The following is a 20,670-nucleotide window of genomic DNA, read 5'->3' as shown; positions in this document are numbered from 1 at the left end:
CGGGACTGCAGCATCGGTACGTGTGTGATACCAACACCCTGTACATGTACTGTGCGATATACTTCGTTGGCAATTTATGCGGGACTTGTCTTCTTATAAAAATTGAATGATCCCAGCTGGTTCTGTGAGAATTTTTTCGAAAATTCATTCCGCATCTTGAGCTATATTTCATCTAAGTTTATTTCATTGACTTGCGATCCTCGTATTTTTGGAAAAAAAAACTTCGCTGAATTGAGTATGGTAAGAGAGACAGGTGCGAAAAGAAAGTTAGTAGGTACGTAAACGTAGAACGAGAAAGAAGTTTGATAATTCATAGAAGAGAAAATTCATTAGTAAGAGCGATTAACGTTATATTGTTAGTTGGATAGTGTTAGTGTGTTTACTTCACTTGGTTATTTTAAACAACGTTTGATAGCAAGCGTCATAATTCAAATATCGATATTTAGTCACTGTTTATTTAATTATCTTTAACAGTTGCTTTTATCTATTCTATACTTTCAGTAATAAATCTCGTTATACTTCCTCCCCGAAATTAAAACGCACATCCAATTTGGTGTTGACTTTTGAAAAACAAACAATCTTTCTTCCGAAATCCCGAGTACAAAATCGCTTGAAGAATTCTGCTGAAAAAATACAAAACGGCAAACCTGGTCTTATATTTTATCATTACTGAACAATGGTCAATGATGAAGACTGTTAAAGACTGTTACTATAATGAGACTTTGTGTGTCTTGTGTGATTGCGCCTCAAACGGCTCTCACTGATATAGAAGCTGCTTACCCGCAGAGTAATGGTCATGATAATTCGACTAAGGGTAACCGTATTTAAATTCACTCGTCAACGTTTTGATACTGGCATTTCGAGACGTAAGAATTTTTCAAATATTTCCGCCGTTTCGGATACTCCGTGCACGAATCGATGTGCGAGACGAGTCGAAGTGAAATCGAATATCGAGGCCAGATCCAATATGGCAGCTCCCTTAGAGTCTTTACAGTTTCGCATTGACTCGCGAAGCGTGAACACGTGCTAGTATCTTGTGCGAGATTAAAATTAAGTCGTGATCGCAAACAATGGGAAAACAAAAGCGGGAAAGGCGCAAGCCTCACAAAAAAAATCCTACCGGACTTCCCAATGTTGAAGATCTCGACAAAGAAGAAGAGGAACTTGACGAGGAGGACAAGGATGCGGCATTGCAGCGGATGATTGATCAGGTAAAAATGGAACCAAGCTTTTATTTTGCGTTAAAGAATCGTCGTGATCCCCTCACGAATTTCACGTTTCTATAAATACTTCGCGTCCATTCACCACTAGCTATTTCAAAGCGATTTTTTGAGCAGACTTGCCCGGCTTGAGGTTATGTACGTACTACAAACATTCCTAACCTAATCTAACCTAACATACGATTTTATTTTCTCCAAATAAAACGTTGAATATCGAAGTAAAAGACTGCTATACGATCTGATTCTGTCAATATGTAGTTTCCGATCTTTTTGTTGTGTCAACTTCCGCTACGCTATGTTTAGTTTTGTAACGTCGATGTTATAGGTTCTCAAAACCTTGGAATACCATTTGACGACTCGAATAATTTTCTAACTTGATTTGAAAACGCTTGTGTAAGAACAATTAAAATAATTTCAGTTGGAATCTCCAAATATAGAAGAAAAATTATCTGGCCTACAAACATTAGAGTCAATGTGTACCAATGCAGAGATGGCTATGCAAGTCGCCAAGGGAGGTGTGGCAAGGATAGCGGCTCCGTTGCTGGTAGATGAAAACAATTTGGTGCGAGCGGCTAGCGCCAGCGCCTTGCGTAACATAGCTAACAACGGAGGCGAAGATGCATGCAATATGCTGCTTGAGCACGACGTTATGACACCGTTGGCTGCGTTACTACAGAGAGTAAGTCGCTGTTGTACCAACAAATTTTTTTCTTGTTGATGTAGAAGTAGATTTGCGAATTAGAGGTTCTTTGGACATAGTTTGCGGCTATCCTATCCTTAATTTTACCTACTAGTGTCATACATATCTCAAAATATCTCTGTGTAGCTTGAAAGCTCCCTCAGGAGCAATTCTCTAACTTATGTGAATAGGTTAAATCCTTCTCTCTAAAATTTTGGGTAAAGCCCATCTACTTAGCAATTATTCTATGAATATGAGCCTCTTGGGAATAGCTCAGTTTAAAGGGAACATTACCAACCCAAATATTCCCAGTATAAATGAAGATTGTTCATATTTCGGAACATAACTTTTTGAGTTGTTTTAAGATCAGGATTTTTTTTATGAATATTTTCTCAGCATTGTGATTTCTAAAAATCTCAATTCCCTTATTTTTTCTTAATTAAATACGTTTTACTGAGTTGATATAGAAACCGATTAAAATTTTATGCTTGCGTTAAAATGAGTCTAATTTCTCCAAACAGCATTATACATCTTGGCAACCAAAGCCCAAAGAAAAAGGGAAAATAGATGATGAAAAAGAGACTTTTATTCAAGCCATAACTCTGCTCTGGACTTTGTGTGAAAATGATGAGCACGCTATAAAATATTCCAACGAAGGTCACCTTATATCGATTCTGATAAAATGCTTGGACATTTCCCTTCATAGCTTGGATGTCAATATAATAGCAGCTCAATGCATGTTGACCTTATCCGAAGATAATCCACTGGCTATAAGTGAATTGAAAAAATACGAAGGACCTTTGCTCAGCTTGTTAAAACTGAAAACTGACAAAGAATCCGACCTGTCTAATGTGATGCTTCTCAAAACTCTGTCTGGCGGTCTTTTGATGAATATCAACAACTCTGAATGCACCTCAGCGATTGTTTCTTGCCAAGTAGCTACAGCGCTTGCCGAAACCCTGGCATTTGATCACAGAAAATTATTGAACAGCGTTACTTCGACGCTCCCTGTAGATACAAATAAGTTGAATGTTAAATCTGAAAAGAAACTGAACGATATTAAGAAATACTTGACAGCGCAGCAGCAGGCGTTGGAAATCTTGGCCAATTTATGCTCTGAGGATCCGCAAGAAGACATGGATTCTGATTTGGATGATTCAGATCCAGCCGAGGAAGAGAACGATTTCATCGATGACGATGTTATGTCTACGGATAAATTCCACATTTCAACACTGCCGATAGAGTTGACAGAAGTTTTTGCCAGTCTTAAAATAATCGATATAGTTTGGGAAAAAACGATTTTACTTCCAGAAAACGTTAGGCAAATACTGTTCGAAAATCCTGAAAGCAAAACGGTTCTGAAACACGCCCACGTTCTCAGATGCAGAGCATTTTTGTGCCTTAATAACTTAATTTCTACCTTAGACGTTGACGGATTAGGTGGAGTAGAAAATTTATACAGGTAATTCTTTGCTTTTTGCCTTTTGGTGTATTTTGAATCGTGCTCGAATTTCTAATCTCTTGAAACGAATTTTCAGGATGTGGGTAGAGATCGGAAATGTAGTCTTCAAAGAGGCAGATCAAAACGATATCGCACTCCTAGAATCAGCCACAGCTGCGATGAGGGCAGCGTTGCAAAAATTGGTCGAAGTACGAGCGAACGTCTTCAGCCAGTTAAGCATGTTCGACATCCAGGTAATGTTGAACGGGGAACAACAGTGTCCAAATCCCAACGTCAGAGTCAACTTGGTTCGAATTGTCGGTAATCTTGCCCTGGTTTTCACAAATACGAACACAGCTAACTGCCGAGAACTAGTCAAGGTTTGTTTTGCCAAAAATAAAAAATGCAGTTATGTTAAACTAAAATCTTGGAGCATACATTTAATTTACTTTTATGCTCTGTCTTTTTCAGCATCTTTCTATATTTCTGCTCGATGCGTGTGCGAAGGAACCAGAGGTTTGGGTAATTGCGGAATGTTTGGATGCCATAATGGATATTTTTGCAGAGGATGAGACAAACGAAGTGGCTGCTGAAATCGAATTGGTGGATAAACTGCGACCGCTGGTCCAGCTCTTGAACAATAAGGTAAGAAATTTATTTTATCAATTGACTTGAACCTGCTGTACCTCATGCTAAAGAATCGTGCGCAACGCGCGCGTAAAGTGTAAAAACTTTCATCTATAAATCGCTGAAAATGCCGTCCGTTAAAACTTGATACTTCTTTTACTCTAGATTCGTCAGCAGAAAAAACGACTGGGTGATAACTTCTACGTCGTGTCAACCGTGAAAACTAATCTTAATAGATTCATAAAGTATAAGAGTGCTCAACTGGCAAAACTCAAATGAATTTTCGTAGCTAGTTAATCATATCTATTAATCTGCATAGATCTTCGAAGATCTAATTTTTTTTTTTTTTTTTCTTTTTCGAATGTACATACTGACGTAAGAATATTAACGTATATTGCGGTTGATGGTAATTTGATGATGAAAATTGAAGATTGAATTGAACGGTTCTTGAAAAATTATTGTGATCATATCTAAATGAATGTTTCATTTTTGGAACTTCGGTAATTTAAAGAGACGGTTCTTTACGCCGCGTAAAGCATAAATTATACGAGAGGTGATAAATAATAGTACCGATATTTAGGAAATTAAATGCTGTTTTTTTTCTGTATATTTTCTGTTTAATATTATTTATCAATAAATAATGAAAATGATAATTTTAGATATATATATTATATATATATATATATACTACAACAAGATAACAGAATATATTACGTATACTGTTTTCAATATTATCTAACATGCTAAATAATAATTTTTTTTTTAATATTACAACAGTACGTGTTAAAATCTCGGGGCTCACAGCCGCTGTATAATGACGTTGAATAACAATTTTAATATTATTACAATCAAAGGCACGAAAATAAACTGATATAAAAAGAAAAGTTCAAGTATAAATTCCATTCAGGCCCTCCTGAGATATTTCCGAAATTGATGATATGTTGATTATAATTTTTATTTCGTTTCTAACATTGCAGTACAATAAACCAATATTAATTAAAGGAAGACTGAATCCCTCGTACTAACGCAGTACCAATCATAATTTATCATGTGGTCGATATTACCGGTTTCGATCAGACATAAATATATCCAGGGTATACAACCTTTTGCCAATTTCAATTAATTATTAAATTTGTACACTTACGTATAATGCAAGAAGGTTTTTTTTACGATATTTACATTAAAAATTTCATCTTTCGTTATCAATTATTAAGTATATGCATATTCTATTAGTCTAAATTTGTTGTATTGCATACCAATCTAAAAAACGATATTAAATTGCGCATTGAATATTGCGTTATTCTTCAACTGGACGATGTGCGATTGCAGATGTAATCGAGTACGGATATGTAATTTTCGAATATTTAAAAAAGATGAAAGCTACAGTGCTCGGCGAAACTCTGCGCTACCGATTTTGTGAATTTTTTCACATCGCAGTAATATTAGACGGTTATTTTATTCACTTTCGTCCTGCGACTTTGCGATATAATACGTCGATTATACAACGATGACAATTGTGCACGATTACTCAATTTTACATACGATTTCGGTATTAGAAATATTCACAAGGAATCTCCTCGCGCCTCTCTGCCGTTCTTACTCGAATCGTTCGAAGCCTTGATACCTTTGCTCTCGCCGTTTAAATCTACACTTTGAGCCTGACTTGAGCTGTGTCGTCTCGGCTTGGGCAACGGATTCACGTTTACGTCCTCGACGATTTCCGGCACTTGTTTTATCGGTTCCGAAATATGAAGTTCCACTATTTTAACCGGCTCTTTTGGCGCCTCGATCGGAACCGGCGGATCGGTCAGCTTGACGACTTGAATGTCCTTCTGTTCCCTCGGCAATTCCTTAATCTCGATTTTCACACCGTTCGGCTCGTTGCTGACCATGTTTTTGAAAAAACTTCTACGATTCGCCTGAATCGACAGTCTCGTCTCCGAAGGTTCGTAGTATTTCTTATCATCCGTAATTGATATGCTGTTGTTATTTACGTTGTTATTGTTACTACCGTTATTATTGTTCGCGTGCTTCGACTCTAATTCCTTTATCTGTCTTTCAATTTGCTCGATTTGCTCTTTGACCGAAAAGCTGTCGCTTCGCGAAATTCCACCGCCGGATGAAGGCTTCTTTCTCAATTCAACTTCCTCCAAATCCACGTCCGCTGATATCGACGAATTTTCGTTCACCTCCTTTATTATTTCTATGTTATCGTCTACTACTCGTTTTATCTCTATTGTTTCCACCTCTATGCGGTTTTCGCGGTTTCCATTTTCGTCAGACTTCATCACAACATCTTTGTCGTCATCGGTTTCTTCCCGCGGCGATTCGCTTGGCAATTTTCTCTTCAACCTAACTTCCTCTAATTCATCATTCGAATCCTTATTTACTTCTGTGGTTGCAATCTCGGAATCGTTTTCCTTCACCTTACCGTCGGCTTCTTCTCGAATCGAGCTAGAATTTAATATCGTCTCGTCGATATTTTGGCTCTGCTTGGTCATCTCCTGTATGTCCTCCGTTACTTTAGCTATATCGATTGACTCCTTGATTTCCAATTCCGTCGGTGGGGTTGCAGGGGCGGCAGATTTTTCCTGGAAAATGAGGTAATAGTCGTTAATTCGTGTATCACACGTGCACGCGCGTGATCTACTTTCATAAGTTAAATTATCAGTTTCTAGAGCTTTAACGAACGTTTAACGAGCAATTAAAACATTCTTGCCGTCATTTTGTTCGGTGTGAGACTGCGATTGACAAATTTTAAGTCCGGGAAGCGATTGTATTGCCGAAATAAAATCCCAAGCGTGCCGATGGCGGCCATATTGTTGATTTTCTTCGGCTCGAGGGAAGAACGCACCCCGTTTACTGATCGTTTGCGAAAAGAAAAAGTCGCGTGGAAGCAAATCGTAACGTTTCTTTAATGTACTGATAAGAAGCTATCGCGCAAAGCGCGTAACACAGATAAAAATTGACATAAATGTATGTTATGTAAGTAAAACTATAATAACAACAGTACCACACTCAACTTTTAAAGAATATAATTAGGTTATCGGCGGTGCATGCCGCGTAAAAATATCCGTAAAACTTGAACGCGTATAAACTTACTTCGTGGTTTTCCGCCGATTCTTTCCGCTGCGGTGGCTGCGGTGCTCTGCGCTTTTTTCTTCCCGACATGCTGATGCCGCTTGCCGTCGATACGCAGCTATTTATCGATAAATTAGATCTGCGTACAGCATCCTGGCTGCATCTTCTAAACACGAAGTCGTCAGCCAGATTCTCGTTCTCGTCTCTCATCGTTAAATCCGACCCTATATCTCGGTCTAATGGCTCCTCTGCCGGTGCCTCCAAAACATTAACTCGCGGCACCTGTTTTCGACTATGTCTCCTGTTGGTTTTTGAAAAATTAAAATGTATAAATCCATTGCATACACTTTTTTATAGGATGATCCGTTATCGTTGAGCGATATTTTCAAACGTACAAATTATATTACACGTTGATAATTTCTTTCCAGGCATTTCACTGCAGGATAAAAAAGGCGTGCTGATGATTAATTAAACGCGGTCACTCTTTTTATTACGCGTACCGTAATAGTATATGCTTCTACATATATTTTCGTATTCACAAACTGAATAAACCGAGTACTTAGAAAATGATTATTTGTAAGAATGCATGTCCAAAGATAACGGCGCAATGGTTTACAGGTATAGAAGTCAAGGGTATGAACGATATTCTGGAATCGGTGAATCGGTGCAAAACGAATTACTATTTCTTTACAATCGGAATAAGGTGTATGTCATAATTTTATCATTCTTTTATACATTCTTTTTGAATTAAATTCATATTTTTCAGCTTGAGTGCCATATTTCTCTAATAAGATTAAATCCGTCTCCAAAAATTCCCACATATTGCCACGTTTGTCCATATTATCTCAGGTTATTTTTCACCCCCCCCCCCCCCCCCCCCCCCCCCTCTGGTTATCAACTTACTTAGTGGGAACGGGAGCTTCATCAACTTCTCTGTCATCGGTATCGCCGGCTTCGGACTTGGCCTCAAATTCCAACGGGGGTATTTCGTCTTTTGATCTTGGACTGACTTGCCCGAACCTGTACAACGTGTTAACCAAAATTAACAAAACAATTATTAAATTTTTTTTTTTGTTTCTATTCGGTACTGCGGTCAGTCGAAATTGAATCTTGTGTTGAAAAGAATCTGTAAATTATTATTATATAATATGCTTTTCTTGCATGCGTAATAAAAAAACGGACAAGACAAGGTAAAATCGAACGTTAATTAACCTTCTCGCCGGTGCTTTCGGCGTAAGTTCTCCTAAAATAGAAGTTGTGGTATCCTGCGGACTTCCGTTATAAAGCCTAGCCGGATCTCCGTTCACGGTCAAATTTGAACCGTAGTGCGAAGAGCTTTCCATAGTGTATTTTTTTCTCCGTGTAAACGTACCGAATGCCTCTTCAAATTCCTGCTGATCTCGTGCCAATCGGGGTGGTGGTACTGGACGAGAAAACTGGCCATTTTGGTATGTTGTAGAAACTGGAAGATAAGTTCAGTCAACGTGTTAATTGCTTTATAAAATCTGAAGGCTTTCCGATCTTTGAAATATAAATTTGATTCAGTTCAAAATTCGTTTAATCCGAAATCTGAATCTATCGAGCACGCGATTTAACAAACGAAACTCCAAACCACAACCCACCTGTAGTGATAGTTGTTCTGCGCTCGATTTCTGGTTCCTTACTTCGTTTGCCGAAGAGTCCGCTCCTGCGAATGTATCACAATTGCCAAATACAGACACTAGATAAGATACATTGTAAGAAACAAAGCTATTAAAATTGTATTTAAGGGCTATTCCGCGTCAACCGGATCAGTCATCTCTCAGATATTTTTTTAATTTGGCATGTGGATTGTGTAGGGGGAGTTAGATTTTTGTGCCAAAGCGCGGATCTCATAATGCAAAATTCAATTTTTTATTAACAATAACAAATTAGACTCCCATTTTTTTCAAAAATTCATAACTTTGGCAAAAAATTAGATACAATATATTTTTTTTTTTCAAATTACGCGGAAAGCTCCATAGAATTCAAAAAAAAATACGAAATGGTAAAAAAAAGTTGTGATCAATTGTTTATTTAACAATTAATTTTTCAAAGATTTTTAAAACAGTGACTGACACGATCAAAAAATTTTTTTAAAATTCTGACATGTTCCTTGAACTGTACTACAACCTGTGAATTAATTCCAGAGGGGTGTTTTTCTTCGTTTTCGAGTAAAAAATCATTAAAGGTGTCGATGCGCGTGAAATTGCGGCGCGCCGAGTCTCTACGTAATGGCGGGCGGCCGGTTGCCGTCCACCGCTACCCCGCGGTGGCGTCGCAGCGTTATTTTAGAGTCATTTTCACGATGTAGGACATGATTGAAGAATCTGAAAAAAATACTGTACCTTCACAAGGCTTGCTCAAAGCGATAAGTGAAGTTTCAGGAATGTGTTTTTCACCGTTTTTTTATAACAGAGATTCAAAATAACGGTTACACACCATGAGAGTGCACATAAATGATAATAATTACATAACTTGCTACTTATTTTAAAATAAAAACACATTCTTGAAACTTCACTTATCGCTTTGAGCAAGCCTTGTGAAGGTACAGTATTTTTTTCAGATTCTCCAATCGTGTCCTACATCGTGAAAATGACTCTAAAATAACGCTGCGACGCCACCGCGGGGTAGCGGTGGACGGCAACCGGCCGCCCGCCGTTACGTAGAGACTCGGCGCGCCGCAATTTCATGCGCATCGACACCTTTAATGATTTTTTACTCGAAAACGAAGAAAAACACCCCTCTGGAATTAATTCACAGGTTGTAGTACAGTTCAAGGAACATGTCAGAATTTTAAAAAAATTTTTTGATCGTGTCAGTCACTGTTTTAAAAATCTTTGAAAAATTAATTGTTAAATAAACAATTGATCACAACTTTTTTTTACCATTTCGTATTTTTTTTTGAATTCTATGGAGCTTTCCGCGTAATTTGAAAAAAAAAAATATATTGTATCTAATTTTTTGCCAAAGTTATGAATTTTTGAAAAAAATGGGAGTCTAATTTGTTATTGTTAATAAAAAATTGAATTTTGCATTATGAGATCCGCGCTTTGGCACAAAAATCTAACTCCCCCTACACAATCCACATGCCAAATTAAAAAAATATCTGAGAGATGACTGATCCGGTTGACGCGGAATAGCCCATAAAGTCAATTGGCCAGATCGATTCGCATCTAAAATCACAATATTCCATCGGTAATCGCATATCACTTTCCCTATGTTTACAGCGGATTATGTTTATTTAACTTTCTTTTTTCCTATCGGTAACTCATATCGGGACGAAATAATACGCGGATCGGTTAAAATATTCGGCTGGTTTCGATATGTTTTAATAAACGTTTAGTAAGGTCTGCATAGTATCTGAACAACCAAGTGGTTTACACTCGCGTACGCAATTAAGGAATTAAGATTAGATGTCCGGATTGAATGTGGGCGTCAACGCAGCACCTCAGAATACCAACGCGACGTCACTTTGCATTTAGTTTTCATCCATCTTTGTTCAATGTATAAAGTTATACGATCCGAATAAACACAGTCGATTGACTTTGATTGCGCGGTCTAAATTTCTTTTTCCTTTTTACAAGGTGCGCAGTGACGAATGAAATGCGCAGTGGAAAAGTAGAATGGAATAAAACAATACTGGTATAATACTAACCAAGACGCGATAAATAATCGATTTATTATTACAATAAGTGGGTGCATATTTATCGGTTAGACAGACTATATTTACAAATCTAGATAGCCTCCGAAAATCTAGATTATGTCAACAATCCATTTCAACGTTGTTTGAAAGAATTCCGAAATGCGATGTGGGAAGTAGATTCTTGAAATGAAATTTGTAATAAATTTGCAGCAAGGAAACGAGCGTATAAATTTGAGGGATTTCACCGAAAAGGGAATCTTTAAATGACGTGGAATTCCCGCGACGATTCAGTCAGTCGTACACAGTGGATCGTGTATACCTATATATAAGAATAAATTGGATCTATCTCTAAATCGCGAAATTCCTGAATTAGGAAACAGCGTCTGTCCGCAGTCATTAAATCGCACCATCAAATCTTCGCGGTTAGTTACGTTATAAAGTATAGTTTATGAGGATCCGCCGCCTCTTCGCCGAGACTTCTTCGTGCTCTCGAGAACTTAAATTGTCTTTCAGAATACGATTTGGGATTCAACTATCGCCGCCGGGGTCAGCCGGTCAATTTGCAGCTACTGCCGCAAATACACCAAGTATGACTCCGGAGTGGTGTAACAAACACTTCCGAGCTCGTTAAACTCACTCCGCGCTTCTATTCCTTTCCGCGAATTAAATCACAACGCCAATAATAACGATAACAATAATAATAATAATAATAATGTGCGTGTAACGTAAACGTCACACGAATTAATTCGTCGTAATAAGTCGATTTTTCTCCCCATCTTATTCTATCCAAATTCGTGTAAACCAATTGAAGATATCGGCTTATCATGCAGGGATCATGACGCAATTTTACAATTACATGTGCAAATTTGAGAACATTCAAATTATTTTGTTTGTAATACAGCAGATATAAAGCGAAGCACGAGGCGAGTAATCGATATAAATATAACAATAAGTAACTTTGTACTTCGGTCAGACCCAAGAATCGCGGTTACAACGTATGCCATTGGACAAATCTTAATGATCGATAGTGCACTTGCGTTTGTCTTTAATCTCGACATTATAGTATCCATACTCCTCGGAATTCACGCCGATGATGATATTTGACCCATATATGTGGTTGTCTGTATATAGGTAAGTACGCTTGGATGTAAATTTATTTTAAAAGTGACGATATCTTGCGGTATGAGAAATGAGAAAAAAATGTATCATAAGAGGAACAAAAACGAAGATAAAGTTTTGAAAAATGAGTAAATCAAGCGTCTGTAACATGCATTTATATATATGTATCGTCTGTTTATTACGAAAGATGATGTCAGGCCGTGCACGGACAAACACATCTTGAATACCGAAGTCAGTGGATCAAATATAATACCTTATCTAATACCCAGTACTCACCGAAAAAAATACCCGCCGTATAATATTCCAGTATTACTTGTATATATATTTATATTTTATACATATATGTATATATGCCGTAGGGAGTGAATCATGCGATTAACTCCGGCTGGTGTACGTTTGTATGTGTTTGTGCGGGTATTTTCTTTTTATGCGTACAAATGCAACCGAGCAGGATGCGTTAATTCAAATTTTAATAAATAAACATGCACTTGTGCGTATGTTCGTGTAAATAAATATGCGCTCTGCAGCTGCTTCGTCAGAAAAGTATTTATTTCGGGATCGAGATGCGGTAGTAACCCAGTGAAAATATGCAAAGGTGTAATACTCGGATCCGGGTATTTGACAGATTTTAACGAAACGGCTTTGGATTTTTGTGATTCTTCGTAGCGTGGCAAGTAAAGTTTAATAATAAGTACGAGGAGCAAGCAAACATGTGGAGAGTAAATGGCGTGATCGGAAATTGATAAACGAGTGACAAAGTGTTTGCTATCATCATGATTGCAGGAGACCAAGCGTTGAGATTTATTGTTAGACTAAATTGCATGCAGTTTCAACGTCAAGTCATGCACGTACCGATTATTTTATATATTCATATTCCTTCAGCCGCTCAAGTGTGATTTACACGGAATCCAATTTTCACGTCGAAATCAATGTCTACACCTTTAAATTGACTAAAATTATTCGATCCAGGATTTATCGGTATCGAAACCGATCCTCGCAATCAATACAGGGAACAAGCTTTCGCCTATCTTATTGTCAAGGTGTTGCTACTCGTTTTCAATCAATCGCGACGACCAGAAACGTCGGTACCTTGTGTCATACGGTCATCTTGAACTTAAACCTCTGATTGACGATACTCGCGACGCAATCGTGCGGTTGTTAAATGAAATGAGGACACTGCAAGCGGGTGGCTAAAGATGCATCTGGGCATAACGCAACATGTTACGATCCAATCGCCTCGCCCATGGTCTCGCATGTCGTAGCGAGATGTTGCATCGATTAGGCGAGTTAAAGTCAATCGTAAATAGAAACCATTCGCAGACGCGGAACCTTTGCTACAAAATTTTTTTAATGCGAATCCCGCGATAAGTTCATCGCGAAAAAAATTCGCCCCACAATCGCGACGCTTTGTGAGACTCACTTATATACGCAACGAATTGTGACCAAAGCTCAAGTCTCAGGGACGAGAAGTTGGAAGAGAGTCCCCGTAGACGAGAATAGCCCCTTTCTTATCGAATGACCGTGACATAATGCCGGTTAATCTACAGAAGCGAGCTCTCAGTCCACGCGGTTCCCTTTTACTCGATAACAAAAGGACAAATGATCGCTGATGATGCTACGCAGTTTGTCGCGTAATAAGTTCGTCGACGAGACTGACGAGGTGCGAACAAAGACGCAAAGTCGATAAACGGAGCGACAGACTTTGCGGATTAGATTTTAGACCAACATCTTTGGCACACGGTCTTGCGATTTACGACACGTTCGAAGTGTAGAGAGAGAGAGAGAGAGACTTTAACTTTAACTTCTGGACAATAGCCAATTTCAGATTCGACCCCACGAGGCCCGCCATCTTTACAAGTTCAAGTTCAACAAACCCCCTCTAAAAGCTCGTATCGTCGCGAGCTTTCCTTTGTTCCCCGACGCTGTTGAACTCGATTAACGGTTACGACAAAAAAGCGTTGTTCTTTCGAAGCAAACTCTTTCCGGGCCAATTGACGATCGAGATGTCGAGTTGACGAAGCTTTACTCACCAAGCTGACTTCACCGAGAAGCTATTGGACCGTTTCTTCTTGCTCCTACCGAATGTCCAGAATTTATTCTTCGGCTCTTTGCCCTGTCTGAGCTCAACGCTGACCGCAGACTGCATTGCTGGAGTGTTTGCCGCATCTTTGAACGGGTTCAAGTCTTCCGGGTAATCGTGGATGGAAACACTTGGTCTCCTCGGCCGCGACATCGCACTTACATTAACTCCCAACTGTGATATCACTTAACTTGAGCTTTTCTTATTTGTTTGTTTTTTTTATTTTCTTCCTATGTTTTATATAATCCAGACACTTTGATAATCCGTGATCACTATTGTATCCGTATCTTCCGTTCCTTGATGATTTACCTGTAAGATATGAAAATGAATTTAGTCAGATGAACGACATATTTGAAAAAATTACTAATTCTCTTGATTTTCCTTGTTACAGGCACGAACATAATCATTGCCCTGATTTATATATATTTATATATTGCCCTGCGGCTCAGTTACTATTTATGTTGAAATTGTTCCCTGTACAGTCCTATCATATTAGCCTTGATTTTAACTGATAAGAAAATTGTGATTGCGATACGCTCGTGCAACGGCACTTGTGTACAAGGCTCCTCGTCGTTTTACCCACATTATATCACTATGAACGTGCGCTTTGGCATTTTCAATAACGATCCTCCCGATACGGACGCAAATCAGTTAGACGCGATTGTTTAAAAACATATTCACCTAGCGTTATCGAATCTCTGTTACTTCTACTCGACTAATTCAACTAATCGTCAACTCTTCTCCCGGTGCACACGCAAGACCTTTGATTTCCATTTCTCGTTGGCTTCCGAGTAATGCGTGGAATTCTATTTGTTGTTTAACATACCCTTCATGGATACGTACCCACCTATCCCAAGACTAACGATAAGTGTAAAATATCATTAAAATGTTCCGCGCGTCACGTGGAGTAAACCGTGATGACGTCTCGGTGAAGCTTTTCGCGTGAAAAGTATCCTACAACAACAACTTGCAACCGTGCGACGTACAATCGCGAACAATGTAAATTCTTACGGCAAAAATGAATACGCGATATCTGCGATGAAAATTGGCAGCTGACGTGATCGTCGCCGCTGATTCCGTCTCATTTGACCTAAGTTAATATCCAACTGCGAGAACTGATTGGTAGCTTATCGAAATCCATTATCTGTGGGTTAATCTTCGGGTTAAAGAGTGGAAAACAACGTCCAGCTGATGCACAGCCGCGTGTACGGAATTGATATTTTTACTAGGGGAGTAAAAACTTACGTCAGTAATTGTTCTGTTCTATTTTTTTACCGCGACTCGATTGTCGCGCCATTCGATAATCTCCGTCTTCGACACCTTTTCGTGAAACGGTAAAAAATTAAATTCACCACGCTTGCTAGCCGGACGCTCATCGCCGAGCTAAAGGCAAAGTGAACGATCAAATGACTGTACTTTCTGCGTGCAACGAGCTCGCAGGCTGTTAACAAACGCAATTAGCTCGATTAGCCCGCTGTGCTGTTTGTTCCTGATCCTTGGTCTTTTAATCGATGCCTCGCTTTGTTTCGCTGCTTAACGCGAGCGTTTATTGTCCGAGCTGAACAGAATTGTACTCGATTTGGACTTGTAGTTTTGCTTTCAAAGTTGACACACCTGCAGAAGTGTTGAATTATTTTATAACGAATGACTTGAAGAAAGTTGGGTAAATTTGCTCTGCAAGTTTGGAGGTAATTTTGTAACTCTTATTCATGTTCGCCCGGGGTTATCAATGCGCGATAATAACGGCGACGTTGCCTAATTCACATAACTCGCGAAGAAATGAAAATTTTATCCGTTGAATATTTTTTTGTGGAGAAATCTCTACATTTTACCGTAGAATCGAGAATGATATTTATACTGCTAGCGACAAAAACGTTGTTATAAGTTTTATCGTGTAAACATTACAGTGAGCGCTGTTGTGAGAATTTTGAAGATCCGTCGAATTCGTTCCGGTGAATTGAAGTTACTATATTTTAAATTGAAACATGCCTAACCTGATCTTAAAAGCCCGTAGTTGGGTAAATAGGTAAATTAGAGAACGTGGTAATTTAAATTGACGAGGCGTGAAGATTGCTACGTGCAGAAAAGTACGTGCCACAACTTTAACCTTCGTTTACTTATACCTGAAGAAAACGAAACAAATTCCAAACTCGCTTTTTAATAAACATGATTTTGTCAAACGATTCCATGTCTTCAGAATTCATAATTTTATTTTTCCGACGAGCTGAATCACACTCATTTTGCACAAAGAAAAGTACACACATTATTATACTTATTATGAGTGAATGACTGCATCAGACGATCAGCTCGCTGAATCGAACAGGCATTTTTCAAACCTGCGTTAAAGGAATAATTCTTTCCAACTACAAATTTGGCTAAACTCACGGAGAAAAACATCCGGCAATCGAATTCTAATGCTAGCACAAAGTCAAGATGGCCGCGATTCACTCGCTTGCGATTTCATTTCGGCTGTAAGAAAATTTTCAGCGTTCACCGTTCATCAAACGTTATTTCATGCGAAAAGAAATCGTGGCAAGAATAGTTCAATTGCAATTTCACCTCTGACAAAAGCTCGAGAAGTGGGAATTCATGGCTTTCGAAATCTATTCGTACAGCGTAATTTTTGTTCGAATGCATTTGTTTTACGCCATGAATTTAAAAACGCCTTGTAAAAAATTCGCACGACTCTATAATCCGCGGCTTGAAATGAATTCACGTCGGACTTCCGACGATAATGTTACACACACGACTTCAATAACACGATTACTCAGTTGCATTTTGTGCGTACATAAATTTACAGATGTATGTAGATAGGCATATAAAAACGTAGAATTGTCGAGCAGATAAGGATCCTCCCTACTTTTCGCACTTCGTTGTCTTTTCCTGATTGTAATAAATACATACGTTATTATATTAAACAGTTTAACGACGTGGGTTGAAACGAACTTGGAAGACTCTCGGTCTTGAATCGGTTAAGTCTGGTCCTAGTCTGCATCTCGCACGTCGGTATGAATTTCGCCATTTGTATATAGGTATAATAACGCGTTCTAGCTGCCACTGCGGAAAAGGTTGACCTCCGTAGCTATTGGGCTTAATTTAATGATTGCGTACACACAATGTATCACGGTTCGTACGCGGTGAAATCGCCTCTTTCGTTCTACCCCCTCCTCTCTCCTTCTCTCTTTCTCTCTTTCTCTCGGGTGCAGAGCGTAGTAATTATTCATGGAACAGAATCACGCGTCAAGGCATGTACGTCGTACCCACGTGTATGAAACCAATACAGTCGTAGACTTCGGCAATGCCCCTAAAACATTTTCACTCATTCGCTCACTCACCAACTGGGCAGGGTCAGTACACCACAAATTACGCAACACGGGCCGCGGTCTAATCTTCAGAAATAATAATTTATATTTATACGCGGCTTTGCTGACGAAAATTGCTTTTCATCCCGGGCAAAAGTCTTACAGCTTATTTATCTAATCGCCGTTGAAAGTGCAAACAATTAGCTTCATGCTTCTCGGAACCATCCAGACGTTACGCGGTTCGACGTAGGTATCTTATCTCTGTTAATTAAACGAGTAAAGAATGTAAGGTCCGAAAGCTCGAGGAGCGCGCGTGCATCTTTGAAATGAATGAAATCGTGTTTCGTGCATAACGCTTGCACGTGAGCGTACGTTCGGTTTTTAGAACTGGCGATTGAAATTTTTCTCTGACGTGGGACGGCGGCGGATATTTCGAGACGAAAAACAAAGGATCAAAAGCTTCTCCTACCCGGTGAAAGAGATGAAGAGAGGAAAACTAAAAACAGAAAATAAGGGGAAAAAAGAAAATTACAACGTCTCGTTCTACCGTAAAAATGCATGCGAGTATTTCTGGCTCACTTCCAGATGCCGGTAGCTCTCTACTGTATACTGTTATGCCCACTGCACTATAGTAGACGCTGCAGAATCGTTCCATTTTCCAAGATATTTTTGAACCGAGTTTACGACCTAATGACGGAATTATACTTATTATAGTTTTTCCTCTCTTCCGCGCATAGGGATAATTCTCTTTCCTCTGAAATATCCTTCTCTGTAAGTGACTGTGATAATCTCAGCTTATAACGCTACCCGAGAAATAAAAATGTTCAATCATTTTAGGCAGGCAAAAAGTTTACGGATCCCGTAACGACGTCATGCACATATTGTACAAGTTTCTGTACACCTCTGATACTTAACAATGCGCTGCTGTTACTCACGTATATACGTAACATACATACGCATAAATCGCCCGAGGCTGTAACATAAAATTCAAATATTTATTCAATCGCTTGAAAATCTAGTCGACTGTTGATTCTTTTCCTATTTAACCTCTTTTATTACCCATTCAGGACACAGCTATAGAGCTTATACCACTTCGTAGACGTCTGAAATAAAGCATAGCGTCAGGCACCAAACTTCGATCAGCCAGCGAGACTGTCGAATCTTAACCGATGCCATCGTGAGATGCCGAAGTAGCCAAAGCATGATTTTGCACCTTGAACTAGCGACGAAGACCGCTTTTGTTAAAATTCTTACGAAATTCCATCGCGCGGAGATCGTGCTTGTTAATGTAAAAATCCGCCTTGCCCTGACCCCAATAAAAACGAGGTACACACCCGGCGAAACCACATTCAAAAGTGAAATGGCCGGCATTTTCGAACCGCGATAACTAACAACTTTGCTGATTAGCAGAGCCGGACTTAGAAGCGAAGGAGGCACCGGCTGAATGAGGCGTGTACAGAAAATTCTTGAATTCTTGTTGCACCTTTCATAAAAAACGATCCGAGGCTATTAAACGTGTAAGTTTGCCCGCACAGCGGCGTATAGATCCTATTGTATACTAAATAATTACGTAATAAAACATCAGGCGTACAAGCATACGAGACGTGTAAGTTAAACGTAAACTGTGTGAAACCGATGCTTATCGAGAAGAAAACTGACCTCAGGAGTAGGATTAAAGCACTTTGATACGTCGCACAACGAAGCGAGCACCTCACAAATGAAAATCACAAATTCCGTCTCCTTTAATCGTTTCCTTCCTCAACTTATTAAACAATTATTAGCGGATCGAACCCGGAGCGCGTGTCGCGGCCGCGAGTCGGTTTGGCTGACTGCGGCCGTAAGAACCTCGCCGCTCGACTCCGGCGTCGCGACGCGTGACGTCACTGATAACTATGTTTCTTTACTCATGAATATATCGGACGGATATACAGCTGCCGCGAATCATCTCTTCTACAATCGTTTCGATCTTGTCTTCTTTCCAGCTTTGTTTTAATTCGTACGCTTTTCGTATCAATTATTTTTGGCAACTCCAGCGAACGAACTCGGACGCGGTTCTGCACATGTCGAAAGGCCAAAGTTCACTGGTGATAATTTCGTATTCGTACGTTGCACGTATTCGCCGGTTTCGTTTATTTTTCAAGTTTACATCTCCGTGATATGTAACGTGTGTGTGTGTGCGTGTGTGTGTGGGTGTACAGCTGTGTGTGATATACCGTTTCGCGTGCCTTTGCACCTCATCAGCTAGCAGCTACCTGACTTCTGCCTTGTGATGGTAATTACGGCGGTGACGTAAGAAACCGTACATCGATCTATACGAGTAAGTTTGCCGAGCGTCGAATTTCCTCCTCGCGACGTTAACGATACGATACACGCGTCAATTTGAGACTACGCTGTTATTCGCAGATTATTTACAACGCGTTACAAGTTACTTATTGCAGGAATTGTCGTTCCAGTTCTTCCACGAGATCTGTGATCAACGCGGTGAATATTAGTATATTATTCACGATAGTGTGTGATTTTAAGAACGTAGAAACTTCGTCGACTCAGCAAGCACAAGTTTCGCTAACCTACAGGCTTAGCTTCGTCTTCTTACAAGGATTACAAGAATCTCGATTTTACTTGATAAGAAATGACTAAACTGTTTCTCTCTCTCCGGTACCACGGATCAGGAAAGTTTGCACGGAGGAAAAGCGAAGAGAGAAAAGTGTTGCAATTGAATTTGATGCGAAAAAATCTTACGATACAACGACGAGGCAAGTAGCGAAAAGGTGTGGTGGTCCTCTTGATGTGTAAAGGTAATTATTACCGTGTGTATATAAATACCTTTATTACATACCCACCTGCAGCGGCATTTGCATTTGTGATGTCAGAGACTGTTCACTTCGGTCTCAGCACCGCGTGGTCGTATGATAATGATAATTTATAAAGGTGAGAATGTCTGCCACCTTTAATATTCATCGTAACGTGACTTAAAGTTACTCAGGCATTGATGGAATAATCGTAATTTCACATATTATACGGCCGGAGCGATCGATCGATCGACGATTTTATGTCCAGCACCGAGAAACTGATGATCGCGGTATCGATTCTGCGTAAAACGCGATGAAACTGCGGTTGTAAAACTTAGCGGGATTGCAATGATTTGATCTTTATTTTTTATTCAATTCATTTTATCGATCGTTCGGCTGACTCGATAACTGTGAATAGATTGATAAGCGTCGTCGATCGATAGAACTCGTTATGACATAATGACGCAAGTTTACAACGTAAATCGCTGTATCATCTTCAGTCGCGCAGCTTGATTATTATTTCACGCTTAAATTTCCCATTTAACTTATGGATTCTGTGCAACTATTTATACTATTTCAAAGCATTTATCTCGAATTCTGGTGATTCACCGGTTGTTGGTGTGTGTTTTAATTTCTACCTTGTGGTACAGATCTTGCGAATCCCCCGC

The 20,670-nt window shown here is 39.3% G+C and overlaps 2 protein-coding genes across 3 annotated transcripts; one reads left to right on the top strand and one right to left on the bottom strand.

Moving 5' to 3' along the window:
* Positions 1-975: 975 nt before the first annotated feature.
* On the top strand, positions 976-5,322 carry LOC124296670 (HEAT repeat-containing protein 3). Its single transcript, XM_046746891.1, has 6 exons — positions 976-1,211; positions 1,639-1,899; positions 2,421-3,361; positions 3,438-3,720; positions 3,812-3,985; positions 4,133-5,322. The coding sequence occupies exons 1-6, from the start codon at positions 1,071-1,073 to the stop codon at positions 4,244-4,246; spliced, it is 1,914 nt and encodes a 637-aa protein (XP_046602847.1). The 5' UTR covers positions 976-1,070; the 3' UTR covers positions 4,247-5,322.
* On the bottom strand, positions 5,019-19,051 carry LOC124296669 (putative uncharacterized protein DDB_G0292292). 2 transcript variants are annotated; one of them, XM_046746889.1, is made up of 7 exons: positions 18,873-19,051; positions 13,862-14,220; positions 8,671-8,735; positions 8,261-8,510; positions 7,952-8,068; positions 7,070-7,349; positions 5,019-6,558 (listed from the first exon to the last, which is right to left on the bottom strand). In XM_046746889.1, the coding sequence occupies exons 2-7, from the start codon at positions 14,062-14,064 to the stop codon at positions 5,530-5,532; spliced, it is 1,944 nt and encodes a 647-aa protein (XP_046602845.1). In that variant the 5' UTR covers positions 14,065-14,220; positions 18,873-19,051; the 3' UTR covers positions 5,019-5,529. The 2 variants fall into 2 exon arrangements, with proteins under 2 accessions (XP_046602845.1, XP_046602846.1); XM_046746890.1 differs by lacking the exon at positions 13,862-14,220 and having other exon boundaries at positions 18,873-19,050.
* Positions 19,052-20,670: the final 1,619 nt, after the last annotated feature.

Source organism: Neodiprion virginianus, chromosome 1, assembly GCF_021901495.1.
Source record: "Neodiprion virginianus isolate iyNeoVirg1 chromosome 1, iyNeoVirg1.1, whole genome shotgun sequence".
NCBI classification, from domain to species: Eukaryota; Metazoa; Arthropoda; class Insecta; order Hymenoptera; family Diprionidae; genus Neodiprion; species Neodiprion virginianus.
This window is presented reverse-complemented; position numbering and strand designations above follow the sequence as displayed.

Excerpts from the sequence above, each read along its gene's own strand:
- LOC124296670 (XM_046746891.1), top strand. The coding sequence starts at position 1,071 with ATGGGAAAACAAAAGCGGGAAAGGCGCAAGCCTCACAAAAAAAATCCT. Across the intron at positions 1,900-2,420 it reads TGGCTGCGTTACTACAGAGA|CATTATACATCTTGGCAACC; the intron begins GTAAGTCGCTGT and ends TTCTCCAAACAG. Across the intron at positions 3,721-3,811 it reads ACTGCCGAGAACTAGTCAAG|CATCTTTCTATATTTCTGCT; the intron begins GTTTGTTTTGCC and ends TGTCTTTTTCAG.
- LOC124296669 (XM_046746889.1), bottom strand. The coding sequence starts at position 14,064 with ATGTCGCGGCCGAGGAGACCAAGTGTTTCCATCCACGATTACCCGGAA. Across the intron at positions 8,511-8,670 it reads CAGAACAACTATCACTACAG|TTTCTACAACATACCAAAAT; the intron begins GTGGGTTGTGGT and ends CTTATCTTCCAG. Across the intron at positions 7,350-7,951 it reads GAAGCTCCCGTTCCCACTAA|GAGACATAGTCGAAAACAGG; the intron begins GTAAGTTGATAA and ends AAAAACCAACAG.